This window comes from Osmerus eperlanus, chromosome 15 (genome assembly GCF_963692335.1).
Source record: "Osmerus eperlanus chromosome 15, fOsmEpe2.1, whole genome shotgun sequence".
Taxonomy (NCBI): domain Eukaryota; kingdom Metazoa; phylum Chordata; class Actinopteri; order Osmeriformes; family Osmeridae; genus Osmerus; species Osmerus eperlanus.
This window is the reverse complement of record NC_085032.1, coordinates 14,574,938-14,594,132: the sequence shown is the minus strand read 5'-3', so window position 1 is coordinate 14,594,132 and position 19,195 is coordinate 14,574,938. Positions and strand designations below refer to the sequence as shown.

At 51.1% G+C, this 19,195-nt stretch overlaps 1 protein-coding gene across 1 annotated transcript in view; it reads left to right on the top strand.

Annotated features, from left to right (window-relative positions):
- drd3 (dopamine receptor D3) overlaps positions 1-3,825 on the top strand; it is a 14,383-nt gene extending 10,558 nt beyond the window's left edge. The window contains 3 exon segments of the mRNA XM_062480367.1: positions 564-628; positions 1,492-1,876; positions 3,497-3,825. Coding sequence (XP_062336351.1) covers positions 564-628; positions 1,492-1,876; positions 3,497-3,693 — 647 coding nt within the window. The 3' untranslated portion in view covers positions 3,694-3,825.
- Positions 3,826-19,195: the final 15,370 nt, after the last annotated feature.

Genomic DNA, 19,195 nt, shown 5'->3' with positions numbered 1-19,195 from the left:
CGTGACCATGCTCATGTAAGATCACCTCCCAGGGGGAAGGGTTTGGGCTCAGGATATTGTAATGGAATACGTTTTTGGAGTTCTATATGGTCAAGTTTTGTTCTAGTTAACTGGAGCTAAATTTGATACAGAGGAAAAAAAGGCTTTTAGAGGTTGTCCTGGTTTTTTTTTCTATATAAAAGTAAATCAATTCTCCATTTAATTGTAATCATTCCAAGCAGTTTAGACCTTGAAATAACCCAGAATATACAGACGCAGAGAGCAGAATTATATCTTTAAATCATGTTCTGGTTTCAAATCAGAATAAAATTGTTGGGTTGAAGTAAAGTGATGGACACATCACTTTACTTGGAAAGATAAAGATAGTTGGATGTATGAATGCAAAGTTCAGAGGATGATGGTTATGTCATCATTTCTTATTTTTCATTTCTTGTCTCTCCCTCTTCCCTCCTCCTCGACCCCTCCCTCTCCCTCCCTCCCTCCCTCCCTCCCTCCCTCCCTCCCTCCCTCCTTCCCTCCCTCCCTCCCTCCCTCCCTCCCTCCCTCCCCTGCCCTCTCCTAAGGACACCGGTCTGCAGATGATACTCAGAAGGAAAAACAAGACCTGTCCCCCATCAGGCTCAAAGTGGTAAGTACGTATGTCTCTGTGTGTGTGTGTGTGTGTGTGTGTGTGTGTGTGTGAGAGAGAGTGCTCCTGTTTCAGCAATTTTGTAGCTATAATGAAATGAAATATTTTTTAAAGACTGACTGATGAATTCCGTCTGCGCAGTTGTTGGTCAGAATACAATCGATGACTGACTGACTCTCATTATGAAACGGGTGGCATCATAACAGCATTCTTGGCAGTGTTTTTCGGTTCTGTTCCAACCGTTTAAATTGTGTGTGTGTTTGTGTATGAATGTGTGTGTGTATGATTGTGTATGTGTGTGTGGGGGGGTGTTGTCATGGTTATGTTATGCCGTTAGAGCCCCTGGGGCTGACAGGAGGAACTGAAAATGGGCCCCGTTGCCTCTCCCTGCCTCGCTGCTGCCTCGCTGCTGCCTCGCTGTTGCCTCTCCTCGCCTCGCTTGTGCTGTAGCAGGCTTTGGGTGTCAAGCTTTAGTTGTCACACCAGCTCCTGCATAATCCACAGATTACTTCAAAGATGGAGGAAATCACAAGCTTGAATTTGACCCCTGAGAACTTGGCTAGCAGGGACACGGTGGCCGTGTGACAGTCAGGAGAGGCCTGGGGCTCTGGGCCTGGGGCTCTGGGCCTGGGGCTCTGGGCCTGGGGCTCTGGGCCTGGGGCTCTGGGCGCTGACAGAGGGTCCTGAGACCCAGGAACAGAGAACAGGTCAGGGGGAACAGTCAAGGGGACGGAAGCTCCGACTTCCAGATCCGTGTCTGTAGTGTGACTGGTCTGTCTGTGCAGATCCGTGTGTGTAGTGTGACTGGTCTGTCTGCTTGTCACAGACTGCTTTCCCTCCGTCTGCCCTGGTTCTTGTCTCAGGAGTGCATGGAGCCCGTCGCCCCGCCGAAGCCCTTCCTCCTGGCCACGTGTCTGAGACGCAAGCGGCCACGTACCGGCCCGGTGGAGAACTCCCTACTGCCCCCGCTGGACACCCAGAACTACTGCAGCATCAGCCACGCCTCCTGCGGCCCCACAGAGCAGGAAGGGGAGCGGCCCGGGGAGGAGGGGGAGGAGGGCGAGGAGAGCGAGGCCAGGCAGGAGGAGAGACCTCCGGTCCGGCGAAGCTTCGAGGTCAAGGAACTGTCCAATGGTCGCACCCACACCGCTCTCAAGCCCCTCCCACTCTCCCGCTCCAACCAACCACGTTGCAGGAGCATGCACACCAGGGAGAAGAAGGCTACAAAGATGCTGGCCATTGTTCTTGGTGAGTAGAGCTCTCTTAAAGCAGGCCTACCTGTGGATATCTCCTCTACTAACGTCTACATCCTATAGTGGCTGTGCTTGATTACTGTGTTGCTGCCGTGTCGGCAATCCCATCTTGGTCTTGGGTATTGTTGTTATAAGTCGTCCTCGACGCGCTGCCCAGCACCTGTGGTGCCCGCTCCAGCAGCTGCCTGGAGGCTTGCCAGACCGTCTGGCCCTGTCTGCCCCTGAGTGTCCTTATCCTGAGCCGGCCAGAGAGATGGCACAGCGGGGCCAGCAGCAGGAGCCCTCACACACGCACAAACACCTGAGCGAGCTCTGAGCCGCTTTAATTACCGTCCGCCGCCGTCGTGGCGACGGTCTGGTCGGATCCCATCGGTTCCTCTTCCGTCCACTTCCTGCCGAGTGACAATAATGTTAATCGGAGGTGTCTGTTTAATTGGACGGAAGATCACGTCACACGGGCAGCAGATGTCCCTCGCCCTACCAGGCACACAGAGCAGGCCAGCTGCCCTGGCTCACAGCCTGACTGTCACACACTGTGTCACAGCACCTCGGTGTGTGTGTGTGTTGGTGTCCAAGGTGCTCAGGGAGACTGTGTGTGTGTATCCAAGACATTGCCCTTAAGCCATAGAGACTGATGATGCCTGTCTGTGTGTGTGTGTGTGTGTGTGTTGTATGTGTATTCCATCTTGAATCATGGAGGTTTGGGTTGTCTACCTGACAGCTCTGCCTCGCTCCTCCTGCGGCTGTGTGTTACCTGACCTTAAGGATAATATATACACCACATACGGCACAGGTTAATGAGTCGTTTGATCATTTAATTATGACTCCCTAATGCGATTTCTCTCTCACTCTCTCTTGCCTGTTTAAACTCGTTCGACTCCTGGTTGAGTCGGTGTAATTGAATCTCTTTCCTCCCTCATTCTACTCACATCTTCTGACCCATTCTGCCTTCATTACCTCTCCATTCTCTGTCCTCTATCTTTGCTTCCTTCTGCTCATTTTCATTCCCATTTCTTCCATATCTCTTCTCTACTTCCCTCTCCTCTTCTTTCTCCATTTTCTCTATCTGTGTTCCTTTTCTCCACTCCTCTCCTCTGCCCTCTTCTCTCTGCTTCTCTCTCCTCTCCTTTCCCCCCCTCTCCTCTCCCCCTCTCCTCTCCTCCTCGCTTCCTCCCCCCCTCTCCTCTCCTCCTCTCCTCTTCTCTCCCCCTCTCCTCTCCTCCTCTCCTCCTCCCCCCCTCTCCTCTCCTCTTCTCCTCCTCTCCCCCTCTCCTCTCCTCCTCTCCTCCTCTCCCCCTCTCCTCTCCTCCTCGCCTCCTCTCCCCCTCTCCTCTCCCCCTCTCCTCTCCTCCTCTCCCCCTCTCCTCTCCTCCTCTCCTCCTCTCCCCCTCTCCTCTCCTCCTCTCCTCCTCTCCTCCTCTCCTCCTCGCCTCCTCTCCTCCTCTCCTCTCCCCCTCTCCTCTCCCCCTCTCCTCTCCCCCTCTCCCCCTCTCCTCCTCTCCTCCTCTCCTCCTCTCCTCCTCTCCTCCTCTCCTCCTCTCCTCCTCGCCTCCTCTCCTCTCCCCCTCTCCTCTCCTCCTCTCCTCCTCTCCCCCTCTCCTCTCCTCTCCTCCAGGGGTGTTCCTAATCTGTTGGCTCCCCTTCTTCGTGACTCACATCCTGAACACCCACTGCAGGACGTGCTACGTGCCTCCAGAGCTCTACAGCGCCTTCACCTGGCTGGGCTACGTCAACAGCGCCCTCAACCCTGTCATCTACACCACCTTCAACATTGAGTTCCGACGAGCTTTCATCAAGATCCTCAGCTGCTGAGTGGCCAGGACTCCTGTCCGTCACTCTGGCCACGCCCCTTTGTCCCTCAGGCCTGGGGAGCGCTCCAGAGCCCAGGCCCACACAGACACGGGGACGTGCCGACTGTTGGGGTGTGAATGACCCGGGACAGCGAGGTGTGTGGTACCTGTAATGCTAGAGTGTAGAGCCACAGGGACAGCAGGCTGCTGTCATCACAAGAACATGCTCACACCTAGAAGATAGATATAAAGAAGAATGGGGAGTAGACGTTCTTGGATTAATAATACTTGGACTGATTCCAAACCAGACTGTTCAGAGTGTCACTGGCGTTAGATCGGGTGGTTGGACTGGAAAATCAACAGAGTTTAAACTGTGGTTAGTAGGTCATACAGGGAGCATGGGTTCCATTTTTATTCAACATATTTGTGGTTCACGTCACTTGGGGAGCAGTTCTGAACCATGGGATTGGCTCACTCTGGGGGAATCTCTCTGTGCTGTTCAGCTGAACATCTGACCTTTGACCTGGTCTCAGTTATGACCTCCCTGAAGACTTCTTCATGGATGATCCAGATGCAGATATCATGTCAGTTTCACCATCCTGAAACCCTTATAGTTGTTGGGAATGCCTGGGATGTTCTGTGTTTGTGTCTATTGGATTCTGCCATTGAGCAATGCATTGTGGCCGCTACGGTGAGGGAAGCCCACTATTAGCGCCCCCTCTCTACAGTCACTTGCCACTGCATGCCTATCACCATGACTGTAAGAGGCCATTCATTTGAATCATCAAGCCTTATAAAAGGCTCTTTTCAGATCACTATGAAGTGTTTTATCTTGACGTTGAGACGTGTGCATTGCTGTGTCTTTCAAATTGATGTTCCGACTTATGTGTGACTCACAGCGGGGGCGTATTAAATGGTTCTTTTTTAAGGTGCTGTCAGATTTTCTTTCGTACGGCCATTTTGGGGGCTTTGAGATGCCTGTTAGACGGATGCTTCTGAGGTTTTTCCCTGCTTTGATGTGGTCTGGTGGCGTGCTTTGATGTGGTCTGGTGGGCGTGGCTTTGATGTGGTCTGGTGGGCGTGTCTGGTGGGCGTGGCTTTGGGATACGCCTGGTGAGCCGTGAGGTGGGGCGCGGGCAGGTTGTGAATGAAACATGTGCTGCCCTGTGTAAATAAAGTTAACTGGAGCACTGGGGTGGCTTGCCGTTTGTATGCGTGAACACACACACACGCACACACGCACACACACACACACGCACACACGCACACACACACACACACGCACACAGAGAAGGCTGGAGGCAGAGAGAGGCTGGAGACAGAGGAGGCTGGAGGCAGAGAAGGCTAGAGGCAGGAGGGCTGGAGGCAGGAGGCTGGAGGCTGGAGGCAGAGGAGGCTGGAGGCAGGAGTCAGGAGGCTGGAGGCTGGAGGCAGAGGAGGCTGGAGGCTGGAGGCAGAGGAGGCTGGAGGCAGGAGGCTGGAGGCTAGAGGCTAGAGGCAGGATGCTGGGGCAGAGGAGGCAGGAGGCTGGAGGCAGAGAAGGGCTGGAGGCAGAGGAGGCTGGAGGCTGGAGGCAGAGGAGGCTGGAGGCAGAGGAGGCTGGAGGCAGGAACACAGCTGGAGACCGGTGGAGTGCGGGGAGAAAAAACAATAGCAGGGAAGGAGGATGAGGAGACTAAAGATGGAGGGATAGATAATCGAGGCACGTTTGAAGAGCAAAGAAATAGGGTGGCCGAATGTGAGAGGGTGAGTGAGGGTGGCCAGTGGATTGCACAAACAACAGAAAGAGCCGAAGGTGGACCGGTGCATAGAAAAAGAGATGGAGAAAGAGAGGATGGTTGGAGAGAGAGAGGATGGATGGAGGGAGAGAGGATGGATGGAGGGAGACAGGATGGATGGAGGGAGAGAGGATGGATGGTGAGAGAAAGAGACTGAAGCAGTGTGCATCAATGTTCTTTCTCGGCTGTGTGTGCACGCGTGTGTGTGTGTGCGTGTGTGTGTGTACGTGTGTGTGTACGTGTGCGTGTGTGGGTAAGTGTCTGTGTGACACCAGCTTTCTGAATCCACTTAGAAAAATCCCCACCTGCTCCCACTCTACTGTCTAACTCTGAACATACTCAGTCTGGAACCAGGAGATTGCCTTGAAGCCATTGATGCCAGGATGTGTGTGTGTGTGTGTGTGGCGTGTGTGTGTGTGGTGTGCATGTATGTGTGTGTGTGTGTGTCTTTATGCCTGTATGTGTGTCCCACAGTGGAAGTCAAGACACACACGAGCATGTTACCTGCATGCGAGAGGGAGAGGGAAACGCAGAGCGGTGTGCACATTCTGCTCACTGCTATCTTCCTACGTCCTGTATGAGGAGATACTGTAGATGATGAATGAGAGGCTGGGAAAGTGTGTGTGTGTGTGTGTGTTTGTGAGTGTGTGACTGTGTGAGTGTGTGTGTGTGTGTGTGTGTGTGTGTGTGTGTGTGTGAGAGAGAGAGGGCCAGAAATGGAGGATGCCAGAAAGAGTGATGAGCGATGGCGTGTGTACGTGCTCCTCCTTGCTCCTCCTCTAATTACTCAGAGGAGACTTGGTGCCGTCTGTCTCTAACTTTAGTGTGCGAAGTTGTCTGACGCCATGCAGAAAGGCACAGAGTCACACTTAATGAAACAGATATAACAGCACCCCCTCCTCCACACACACACACACACACACACACACACACACACACACACACATTACACGTACACATCTCTCGCTGCACTGTCCACTAGCTGTCATATTTCTGTAATTACAGGGAGGTAAGGAGACAAAGACAAGATGGTTTGAGTGTTTATAATTTGTACAAGAGAGAAGAGGGAGAGAGAGAGAATAAGTATGTGTTTATGAGTGAGTTTGTCTGGCCGGCCTCCTGTAAGATAAACAGGACTGAAGGACAGTTATGGCGTCTTTAACAGCCACTAATGGTGATGGCAGATAAAAGTCCGTCCAGACTTCTCTCTCTCCCTCCCTCACTCCCCCCCGTCCAGACTTCACTCTCTCCCTCCCTCACTCCCCCCCGTCCAGACTTCTCTCTCTCCCTCCCTCACTCCCCCCCGTCCAGACTTCACTCTCTCCCTCCCTCACTCCCCCCGTCCAGACTTCACTCTCTCCCTCCCTCACTCCCCCCGTCCAGACTTCACTCTCTCCCTCCCTCACTCCCCCCGTCCAGACTTCACTCTCTCCCTCCCTCACTCCCCCGTCCAGACTTCACTCTCTCCCTCCCTCACTCCCCCCGTCCAGACTTCACTCTCTCCTCCCACAATAGTCTCCGAGATGCCGTCGACTGCCTCCACCCCATTCCCTCCCGCTTCCTCGCAGGAACACACACACGCTAATGGAAGCACACGCACAGACAAGTATGAGTCACATGGTGGTTTTCATAAATAACTTGGTGATGGAACTTCAGTTTGCGTTCAGCTCTGCGGAGACTCTTAGCTCTGTATATGTCTGTCGATGTGGCCGAGCCCAAACAGTGAACCACAACATGTTATCTACCCACCGCCATCCCCCATCTCGCGCCTGAGTGTGTGACGATGCATGTGTGAGGTCACCATGGTAATAGCATTACAATCTAATGAATGCAGGACGTTGCCGCTGGGGGACATCAAGCCCTTAAACAAGTCAGCCAATTACCCGGGATCAAAGCTGGTGCCGGAGAAGATTCCGCGCACTACATCCAGACACTCTTCAGCACAGGCTCAAGTCATGCTGTTAGCCTGTTACACACAGGAGAGTACCATGGGATTCTCCTGCACACACTTTGTCAGCCACAGTTCTGATCCAGAGGCGCCTTTGTCCCTGTGTGTGTATATACGTGTGTTGGTGTGTGTGTGTGTCATGGAGGCTTGTTTATAACAGCTGTGAGAGAAGCTGTGAAACCCAGGGCATCTGGGCGTCCTGTCTCCCAGATGTACCAGTTCTGTTGAGAGTCTAGGGGTCAGATGGCTGAGCGGTTAAGGAGTCGGGCTATTAATCAGAAGGTTGCCGGTTTGATTCCTGGCCGTGAAAACATGACATTGTGTCCTTGGGCAAGGCACTACACCCTACTTGCCTCGGGGAGAATGTCCCCGAGGCAAGGGACATGACTAAATGTAAATGTCTAGGAAACTCAGAGCAGAGTGAGATGGACGTGTCTTCACTGGAACATCTTCTAGGGTTTAGCCTCATAGAAGATGTTAGACACCTAGATCCATCTGCATCTACAGCCTCTCCTGAAGATGGTATTTGAGGAAGTGATTGTAGATTAAGGTTGGAATATACTGTCTGTATGTATTGTGTGCATCATGTTGGATCTCAGTTTGATTATAGAGTGAGATGTGAGTTAGAGAAGTGCTGCGTTCGAGATGTGGTCTCCTTACTCAGGCACCATTGTACACAGTGAGATAAACACTTCAGTGAAACAGGGAAACGTTGACAACAAAGCAAAATGGTGGAATCTTTTCACGTTTGAAACCTTGGCATGGATCGGCGGTGCCGTCTGACAGCCAGCGAAGCACCCAGCTGCAGCGTGGCTGCGGAGCTGGCACGTGTCTCAACTCACTTATCTACCACAGCAGTCTGCTGAGCACGCCAGCAGCTCCCTGATAGCTATGCAAATCTGGACAAGTGCTCCCACGCACAGAATGCCTAAACACCCCATGTTATGTTGACCTATGAATCTCCGCCCCGCCCATTGTGCCCCCTTACTGCGGCCCCTTGTTAAGGAGATCTGGGATTGGAGAGGAGAGGGTTGGGATGGGATGCGGTGGCTGAGGGGAGGGGATGTCATGAAGATTAATTTGTGATGAACATTCAGAGAAGCTCAGGTTTAAGAGCATTTACAATATGTTACGGATGTTTTTGAGGCAGAGAGAGAGACGGCTTTTCTCTTCTCTTCTACGGGGGATGTGTAGGCAAATCAAATATAATGACTTAGAGTTAGGTCCATAAATATTTGGACATTGACACAATTTTCATCATTTTGGCTCTGTATACCACCACAATGGATTTGAAATGAAACAATCAAGATGTGCTTTAAGTGCAGACTTTCAGCTTTAATTTCAGGGTATTTACATCCAAATCAAGTGAACGGTGTAGGAATTACAATACATTTTATATGTGCCCCCCCCCCCTTTTTAAGGGACCAAAAGTAATTGGACAATTGGCTGCTCAGCTGTTCCATGGCCAGGTGTATGTTATTCCCTCATGGGAGTTCGTTATTTCATTGACAAGGAGCAGATAAAAGGTCTAGAGTTCATTTCAAGTATGGTATTTGTGTTTGTAATCTGTTGCTGTCAACTCTCAATATGAAGTCCAAAGAGCTGTCACCATCAGTGAAGCAAGCCATCGTTAGGCTGAAAAATCAAAACAAACCTATCAGAGATAGCAAAAACATTAGGTGTGGCCAAATCAACTGTTTGGTACATTCTTAAAAAGAAAGAACGCACTGGTGAGCTCAGCAACACCAAAAGACCCGGAAGACCACGGAAAACAACTGCGGTGGATGACTGAAGAATTCTTTCCCTGGTGAAGAAAAACCCCTTCACAACAGTTGGCCAGATCAAGAACACTCTCCAGGAGGTAGGCGTATCTGTGTCAAAGTAAAAAATTAAGAGAAGACTTCACCAGAGTAAATACAGAGGGTTCACCACAAGATGTTTCTGGCAATATTATCTGCTCAGATTCAGCCAAATGCTTCAGAACTCATAGGACGGCGCTTCACAGTGCAGATGGACAATGACCCGAAGCATACTGCGAAAGCAACCAAAGAGTTTTTTAAGGCAAAGAAGTGGAATGTTCTGCAATGGCCAAGTCAATCACCTGACCTAAATCCAATTGAGCATGCATTTCACTTGCTAAAGACAAAACTGAAGGGAAAATGCCCCAAGAACAAGCAGGAACTGAAGACAGTTGCAGTAGAGGCCTGGCAGAGCATCACCAGGGACGAAACCCAGCGTCTGGTGATGTCTATGGGTTCCAGACTTCAGTCCAAATATTTATGGACCTAACTGTATATGTATAGAGCATGTCAGTAGCTCCGTACAGAGGTTTGCGATGTCGAGATGAAAGCATAGCTGAAGCATGCAAGGGACTTGCCACAAACACTGTGAAATCGGTGTATTACATGAAACTTAAAGACAATCAGTGGCACACAGATCTCATCTTGAGAGCCTGGGAACTGCGGTGAAGCAGAGCGATCAGGGAAGCAGTGTTTATGCCCCATTGTGCAGTTCCACGGAGATAAGTCGGCCCTTAAAGAGGTCTGCAGAAAAGCCTGTTAAACACCGGAGCTTCTGTAATTTTTTCACACAATCACTTTGCACAGAAAGACCCTCTCTCTCACACACCGTTCATGCCCACACATGCAGAAAGAGAAAGAATCACATGTACACAAGCACGCTTACACTCCTTACAAACACCCCACACAGGTAGCTGAGATGCAGGAGCTAGCTGTTTGACACCCACCTCTAGGAAACAATCAGAGGTCACACAGTCAATCCAGCAAGGAGAATTACCATCAGAATGAGATCCTGGGATTATCGTGTCCAGTCCCAGGTCACGGCTAGGGAGCTGCCACCGGCTGGGCTAATGAGAGAAGAGAGGTAGAGGGAGAGGGGGGTGGTGGGGTGGGTGGTTAGGGGGAGCAGGGGTGATGGATGGAGAGAGGGCAGAGGAGAGGGAAAGGTAAAAAGAGATAAATGAGAAGGGGGATGGAGGAGAGGGGTGTGAGAGACATATTGCAGAAGGGCAGCTGAGGAGAGAGGGAGAAGGAGGAGGAGAGGGAGAGCAAAAGAGAAGGAGAGCAAGAGAGAAGGAGAGCGGGATAGAGGGAGAGCAGGAGAGAGGGGGAGCAGGAGAGAAGAAGAGCAGGAGAGAGGGAGAGCAGGAGAGAGGGAGAGCAGGAGAGAGGGAGAGCAGGAGAGAGGGAGAGCAGGAGAGAGGGAGAGCGGGATAGAGGGAGAGCAAGAGAGGAGAGCAGGAGAGAGGGAGAGCAGGAGAGAGGGAGAGCAGGAGAGAGGGAGAGCAGGAGAGAGGGAGAGCAGGAGAGAGGGAGAGCGGGATAGAGGGAGAGCAAGAGAGGAGAGCAGGAGAGAGGGAGAGCAGGAGAGAGGGAGAGCAGGAGAGAGGGAGAGCAAGAGAGGAGAGCAGGAGAGAGGGAGAGCAGGAGAGCAGGAGAGAGGGAGAGCAGGAGAGAGCGAGAGCAGGAGAGAGGGAGAGCAAGAGAGAAGGAGAGCAGGAGAGAGGGGGAGGAGGAGGAGAGGGAGAGCAAGAGAGAAGGAGAGCGGTCAAACCAAAGCTATCAAGATACATCTGAGGAGAATTTAACAAGCCCTCCTTTCTCTCTGTGTGAGAAAGGGATAAAAGTATTGGACTCATCTCGTTACCAAGACGCTTGAATTTCCCAAAGGGGATTTTTATCCTACTCATTCAGAGGCACGAGAGAGAGAGAGAGAGAGCGCGCATGAGAGAGAGAGAGAGAGAGAGAGAGAGCGCACGAGAGAGAGAATTATAAATAGGAAATGATCATTTAGGCCAAACAATGGACTGTATTTTGTATCCTCCCTCCAGATTCAGTTGAGATCTGCTCATCGCAGGGACAGAAAGAGATGAGTGGAAAGATGTCGGTGTGCAGATTAGATTTTAATATTTCATCAGATGTTTGCATACTAGAGAGAGAGAGAGAGAGAGAGAGAGAGAGAGAGCTCCCCTATCACACCTGTCCTACCTCTCCTGCTTCTCAGTGTCTCAGGTCCCCTCATTCTGTCAGTGTGTGGGAGCTATTAAGGCCAACTCTCCACCATCTTGCCTGGGTTTAATGTGATAGAAGAACTGTATGAGAGCGATAAGAGAAGTGTGTATGTGTGGGGTCAAAGTGCTTGTTTGTTCATGCTTGGTAGGACCAAATATAAGTATTTTCATATTTTTCCAGATTTTTTGAATCACTGTGATTTGCTTGTGGCAAGGCACATTCTCAATGGTAATTCAAAGCAACCAGAAATACATATATATGTCAAGAAGAATATATCCACATATTGTATACTGTACATACTGAATTTGTCTGGGGAAAAACTAAGTGCTTTGAGTGTGTGCATGGTGGGTGAAAGATATTAGCACAAGGGGCAGAGTTTGAGTACAACCCTTGCCAATATTTTGCACAGAGCGTGTTTTCAAAATGTAATCACATTCTGATTTGACTCCAACCATTATGACGGCAGAATGGTAATTATACAGTGCATTCTATCATCCATCGTCCATGTTAAGTAGCCTGGCCTCGCTCACACCAACGACAACAGAGATGGAATGTCAGCGGTCATGGTACGTGCTCACATACACAGAGTCAACACCGTAAACACAGAAACAGACCCAGCAGAGAGACACTGTCCTCCCTCCTCTCATTCATATTTATGAGCCTCAGGACACGCTCTCTCATTCGTAAACCCCTGGAGCACCCACGTGTCACTTCCTGGTAGCTTGACACCACTCGCAGGTAACACGGTATACAGGGTTTGCTTCCTTAACCTCTTTGTGCTACTCTTGTGCTTACTTCTCTTTCTGTTCCCCTCACGGACTTACCCCTCGCACGCTGCCTCTCACGCTGCCTCTCACGCTGCCTCTCACGCTGCCTCTCACGCTACCTCGCACGCTTCCTCTCACGCTGCCTCTAACCCTGCCTCGCACGCTGTCTCACACGCTGCCTCGCACGCTGCCTCGCACGCTTCCTCGCACGCTTCCTCTCACGCTGCCTCTCACGCTGCCTCGCACGCTGCCTCTCACGCTACCTCTCACGCTACCTCTCCTCGCACGCTGCCTCTCACTCTGCCTCGCATGCTGCCTCGCACGCTGCCTCTCACGCTACCTCTCACGCTGCCTCTCACGCTGCCTGTCACGCTGCCTGTCACGCTACCTCTCACGCTGGCTCTAACCATGCCTCTAACCCTGCCTCTCTCGCTGCCTGTCACACTACCTCTCACGCTGCCTCGCACGCTGCCTCGCACGCTTCCTCGCACGCTGCCTCTCACGCTGCCTCGCACGCTACCTCTCACGCTGCCTCTCACGCTGCCTCTCACGCTGCCTCTAACCATGCCTCAAACGCTGCCTGTCACGCTGCCTCTAACCTTCCTCTCACGCTGCCTCTCACGCTGCCTCAGTGTCTCTCTCTTTCCCTTTCACTGACAGCCGTCCCCACTAGGGCATCTCGAATTAACGTCAATTGTGTGTCTTAGATACATCATCATCTAAATCTGGACCTGGATTAGGCCCAACCAACATGTTCAACACCCCCCCCCCCCCCCTGCCTCCCCTCTTTCCATTCTTCACCCACTCTCATTCTTTCCTCAAGTGTGTGATTCAATCCTCTGGCATCACCCCATCTGTGGCACATTTTACTCCGTAATTACATGTGTGTGTGTGTGTGTGTGTGTGTTTGTGTGCGTGTGCGACTCTCAGCTCTGATTGTAACCTGCCATGTATCGACCACTCTGTGATATTGCATGTGAGAGTGTGATTTGGAATGCAACGGTTTGTGTGTCCAAAGAGCGTGTGTGTGTGTGTGTGTGTATGTATATGTGTTGTATTGACTAGTGCATCACTGAACAGGTCACTCACTGTCTGCATGTGAACACCAGTGATGGATTCTGCACAACCTCCAGAGGCAGGGGAAGAGGAGGCCGACAGGCTGGACATATGGTCGACTAACTCAGGCCTGAGATCAACATGACAGGGTACAAAAACAATATAAAACATGTTTGAGGTGTAAAACACGTTTCTCACAGTCGATTCTTCTTCTCTCATGTATATTCCCGTCTAATCAAGCACTTTCTTTGTGCAATTTCGCTATCACATACTGGGGCATCACATACTCTCATGCCTGCCATTCTCTTTGGTCTCCAACCCTCCAACCCTTTCTCTCCAGAGGTAGCAAGCCCCTGCTAGCCTGCCACCCTTGTGAAACTGCTTAATTAAATCTGTGGATGTAGAGACCCACAAGGGGAACAATGCAAAATCGCTGAACACAAATGAATGGAAATGAATGGGCCTATCCTTTGCCCTGTTTCAGCACAATGGTTGAAAAGATCCATGCATCTCCCCGTGCTCATCTTAAACACACGCACACATACACACGCACACACACATACACATGCACACACCCACACACACACATCCACGCACACACACACACACGCACACATACACACACACATGCACACACACACATCCACGCACACACCCACACACACACACACACACACACCCACACACACACTTTCTCTTCCCTTTGCCATTGTTAACATCCTGTTACTTCTCTTCACAAAAGTATATTGGTGTATGTTTAGCTGTGCCAAATGGCTTGAGTATTCTTAACAGAATTTCTCCTTCCTCGTAATGGGAAACATTCAGGGCATTTCCACGGCATGAGCCACATTCTGGGAAAATGAAGGACACAGTAATGCTCTCTCTCACACACACACACACACACACACACAGGCAGAGGGGGTACAGTTTGCAGTGCTTTGGGGCAGACTCAGCTGCAAACTGTAGCCTAATTCCCCCAGCTGTCCCTGTGCCCTTCTAGAAAACAAACTCTCCATCTTTCCCTCCCTCTGTCTCGTTCCCCTCCCTCTCCTTCTCTCCCTCTGTCTGTCTGTCTTTCTACCTCCCTCTCCCCTTCTAGAAAACAATCTCCCTCCCTCCCTCCCTCCCTCCCTCCCTCCCTCTCTCTCTCTCTCTCTCTCTCTCTCTCTCTCTCTCTCTCTCTCTCTCTCTCTCTCTCTCTCTCTCTCTCTCTCTCTCTCTCTCTCTCTCTCTCTCTCTCTCTCTCTCTCTCTCTCTCTCTCTCTCCTCTCTCCCTCCCTCCCTCCCTCCCTCCCCCCCTCCCTCCCTCCCTCCCTCCCTCTCCCTCTCCCTCTCCCTCTCCCTCTCCCTCCCTCCCTCTGTCTCACCCCGTCTGTGTAACTAGCCATCCCATCTGGGTCAAAGCCTCAGACCAACACAAACATGCTGCTCTCCCGCACTGTGCCACCAGCACCGAGAGGAAACAAAGAAGATGGCTGCTGGCTGAACATCCCAAAACAAACATACTAGACCCAATCATGAAAACAATACGCTGGTGACCTCCACACATGCTGACTAATTCCACGTTTTCTTTCCCCCCCCCCCCCCCTCTCTCCCTCCCCTCCCCCCCCTTCTCTCTCTCTCTTTCTCTCTCTCGGTGGATCACACACACGTACCCTGAGTGGTCAAGTAGCTGTCTTCATCAGTGTGTTTGATGTTTTGTGTGGTGGTGAGTAAGACGGCGGTGCGAGGAGATTTGTGTGTGAGCGCGGCTGTCAGACAGCAGTTTAATCAGCCGCATCATGGAGCTGTGCCAGTCTGTGTGCAACGCTCTGGTCTGGACAGGACATCGCTTCCACACTGAGGCATCACTCACCCTGGGCCAATGAGGCGAGGGATGAGATTATGATCATCGTGAGTGTAGTACATCACAGATAAAGTGGGCTGTCTGCTCAGTGTTGATTACTGGAAGTGTCACGCTGTGTTCACCAGAGGGAGGAGCGTACAAATCCAGAACCAGAACCTTCCAGAACCTTCCAGAACCTTCCAGAAGGCAGTGTCAGACCTGGGGCCGCCAGGCGAAATCAACTGAAACCAAAAACATCAGGGAGGAATGTCACCTCAGAGTCCCCAACCCTTCCCTGATCTCCAAACATTAACTAGTCTTTGCCCCGGTCCATTTGTCCATCTACCCTCCCGCCCCTTCGATGACCCCCTTCTCATTCTGCTTCTCCTGCTCCAGCATGGCAACCTCCTCCTTACCTCCTCCTCTCTTCCTCCTCACCTCTCCTCCTCCTCACCTCCTCTCCTCCTCCTCACCTCTCCTCCTCCTGTCCTCCTCCTCACCTCCTCCTCACCTCTCCTCCTCCTGTCCTCCTCACCTCCTCCTCCTCACCTCTCCTCCTCCTCACCTCCCCCTCACCTCCTCCTCACCTCTCCTCCTCCTCACCTCCTCCTCTCCTTCTCCTCACCTCCCCCTCTCCTCCTCCTCCTCACCTCCCCCTCACCTCCTCCTCTGTGCAGACGTACAGTGGTGAAGGTAAGTGGGACTGACAACCAAAGCGCCTCCACTTTTGATCTTTCTCAAAGAACCCCTAATCCTGTCTTAATGCTTTCTGTCCCTCTGAGGCCATTTAAATAGGCTCTCCGTAGAGCAGCACTGCTACTGGGGGTTTTCACCCGGCTGAAACCATCCGTCACAACGAAATCTAATATATATACTAGTCTGTAAGTCGACCATGCAGTCCCCTTCTATTCCCTCCACCCCTCATCCCCACACCTCTCCCTTTCTTCTCTCTATCACTTCTCCTCCACACACACACACACACACACATTTCCCATCAAAAGCTGCTCTTGTGATTAGTAGACGAGAACTCCTCTAGCCTCGGAGCTGAAAGTCACATCTAGAAAAGCGAGAAAATATTCCTGTGCCATATCTGCCAAGTCTCTCCCCTCCTGCGACCTAAGTGGCCCCATGCAACAGCAGGCAATCCTCTCCAGCCGCCCTCCCTCTCCACTCAGCAGGAGGCTCGGCTGAAGCTGAACTTCCTCCACAGGAGAAGCCGTTGATCACATTCTCAAGCAGCTGATTACTGTTTGATCAAGCACCTAGTGGTAGCGTTTCAAGTCGTGTCACACTCCTTAGAAACTCAACTGCTTTGAGGTGATTTAACCCTTTCTAACTGGCGGCACTCTAGTTACAAGGGCTTTAACACAAATCCACCTCATATTTGCATGTGTTTACATCAATCAAGAGGGAGAGACACCCTCTCTTATCCTCCCCCACCACCATCTCACCTCATAACATCCACTGTTAGTGCGGCTATGGTGTACCTTTCTACATCCAACTCTTATGATTCTAAAACATTCTGAAGAGGTTCCGGTATCCTAAACTCTGATGCCCTGATGTTTTCTCAGCGAATCCCTAACACAGCCCAGCGGTTGGCTGCAAATGAAAAATGCTCATCTCCTCTGTATTCTCTCTATCCTCCCCTGACAGACCCAGACTCACCAGCCCTGCGGTCAAGCGTGAGTGAGTCTGTGAGATTATTACCGGTGTGTCAGGAGACTGTTGATGCTGTTCCAAAACGTTTACCCCCTCCCCACCCTCCCTGTCACCCCCTGGTGCGTCCAATGATTTGTACCTTACAAATGCCACAAGTTTATTTTAGGGTTTGCATAAATAAATCATGACATCCTGCACAGGAATACAAGAATTGTGATTGGATAGGCAACCGTTTGAATAAATCATCAGGCCTGTGTGTGGACTGGACTGGCTGGAAGACAACGTGACAGCCACCCTGCTGCAATCCTGCGTGTCTCATTTCCATCTCTATGACACTGGGAGCCTCATTAACTACTGTATATTTCCACAATCAAGAGTGATTAGTTCCATAGTCAGGTTCCACATCCGAATCACCAGCGAGGCGTCTACGATCCCTGTGACGATGCCATGAACGTTGAAGTAGCCGTGTGCGAGACACGTGCACTGACACATGCTGTTTACATCCGTGATGGAAACCCTGCACGTCTGAACATGCACCATTTACATTTACATTTAGTCATTTAGCAGACACTCTTATCCAGAGCGACTTACAGTAAGTACAGGGACATTCCCCCCGAGGCAAGTAGGGTGAAGTGCCTTGCCCAAGGACACAATGTCATTTGGCACGGCTGGAGACATACACACATGGAGAGATACACACATGGAGAGATACACACATGGAGAGATACACACATGGAGACATACACACATGGAGAGATACACACATGGAGAGATACACACATGGAGAGATACAAACATGGAGAGATACACACATGGAGACATACACACATGGAGAGATACACACATGGAGAGATACACACATGGAGAGATACACACATGGAGAGATACAGGTCCAGCTAACCAACCGTGGTAATTTTTCACCTATGGGATTTGTCAACAAAGCAGACGTGGACTTTGCCCCGTGGACCTGACCCCATGCCCTCTCCTGACCCCATGCCCTCTCCTGACCCCATGCCCTCTCCTGACCCCATGCCCTCTCCTGACCCCATGCCCTCTCCTGACCCCATGCCCTCTCCTGACCCCATGCCCTCTCCTGACCCCATGCCCTCTCCTGACCCCATGCCCTCTCCTGACCCCATGCCCTCTCCTGACCCCATGCCCTCTCCTGACCCCATGCCCTCTCCTGACCCCATGCCCTCTCCTGACCCCATGCCCTCTCCTGACCCCATGCCCTCTCCTGACCCCATGCCCTCTCCTGACCCCATGCCCTCTCCTGACCCCATGCCCTCTCCTGACCCCATGCCCTCTCCTGACCCCTCACTTGAGTCCACGTAAAGATCATCCGATTTCTAAACATCACAGAAACTTGAGGTTTGATTTGATGCTCCATTGGGAAACGTTCTACGACCACAATCAATTTATTGCGTAACTTTCTTGCCAAGTGCAGAAAGTATTTTAACTTTTGCCATATCCAGTAGCAGTGGAATATGCTGGAACAGGCTTAGATTTAGCAGTCTACTGTGACAAAAGGCCCAGGTCGCCCCCAAGGAGATTTTCCTTCAAATCATATTAGGGTGTACGAGAGCGGCATGCACGTGCAGAGGCCAGGGGATCTGTTCACCCAGACGTCATGAGCGCTAATGCTATAACCTTGCCTCAATATTTCATCAGAGTGCTTAAACCTACAACTTATACATTTCATTTCTAAAAGGTACAGGGGCTGAAATGAAATATTCAGACAGACCTTGACCCTTTAGACAGGGGAAGTCTATCCCCAGCGGATCTGAAATCTCGTGACAAGGTAACAGCTTGAATTAATCCAAAGACATCAGGGAGGTATACCTGCTCTGAGTCACTCAGTCATAGACATCTGCATGAAGACCTGCCCGTCGCACCCAACTGCCATGGGTCAGAAGTTCCAATGGGTATAGGAGGAGGATTAGAAATCCAATTGTTGCCCTGTTCGATGTTCTCCTCATTTGTCATTGTGGAGAACGGGGAGCACAGATTTGACTCACGCAAACTGACATTTTGTCTTAGTGATTTAAGAGGACGTTTGGAGTTCAGCCTACTTTGAAACAACTTGAAATCGACGAGGGAAATATCGTTCACTTTTCATGCAGCGCCACAAGGCAACATTGCGCCGAGCATATAGAACTGGCTGTCCAACCAGGTTTTTTTTTTTTTAACAACCTAATTCCTGTTCAATTGCAGTGACTTGGAAAACATCTTGGGGGAACAACTAATGCTCTCACACAGTCATCCTCTCTCTTGATCACAGTTGCATCTTTCATCAAAGCAGCGGCGGTTTCTGGAAGGGTACGATGGATGGCCTCTTCGGTTTCAACTGCACGCTATCAACGGCAGTCGATAACAATCTGGCTGTGTGTGTGAAGTGCAAGATAAAATGACACCTTACACAGGAAAGTTTTGGGAGGGAGGTGAAGGCAGGGAAACTTT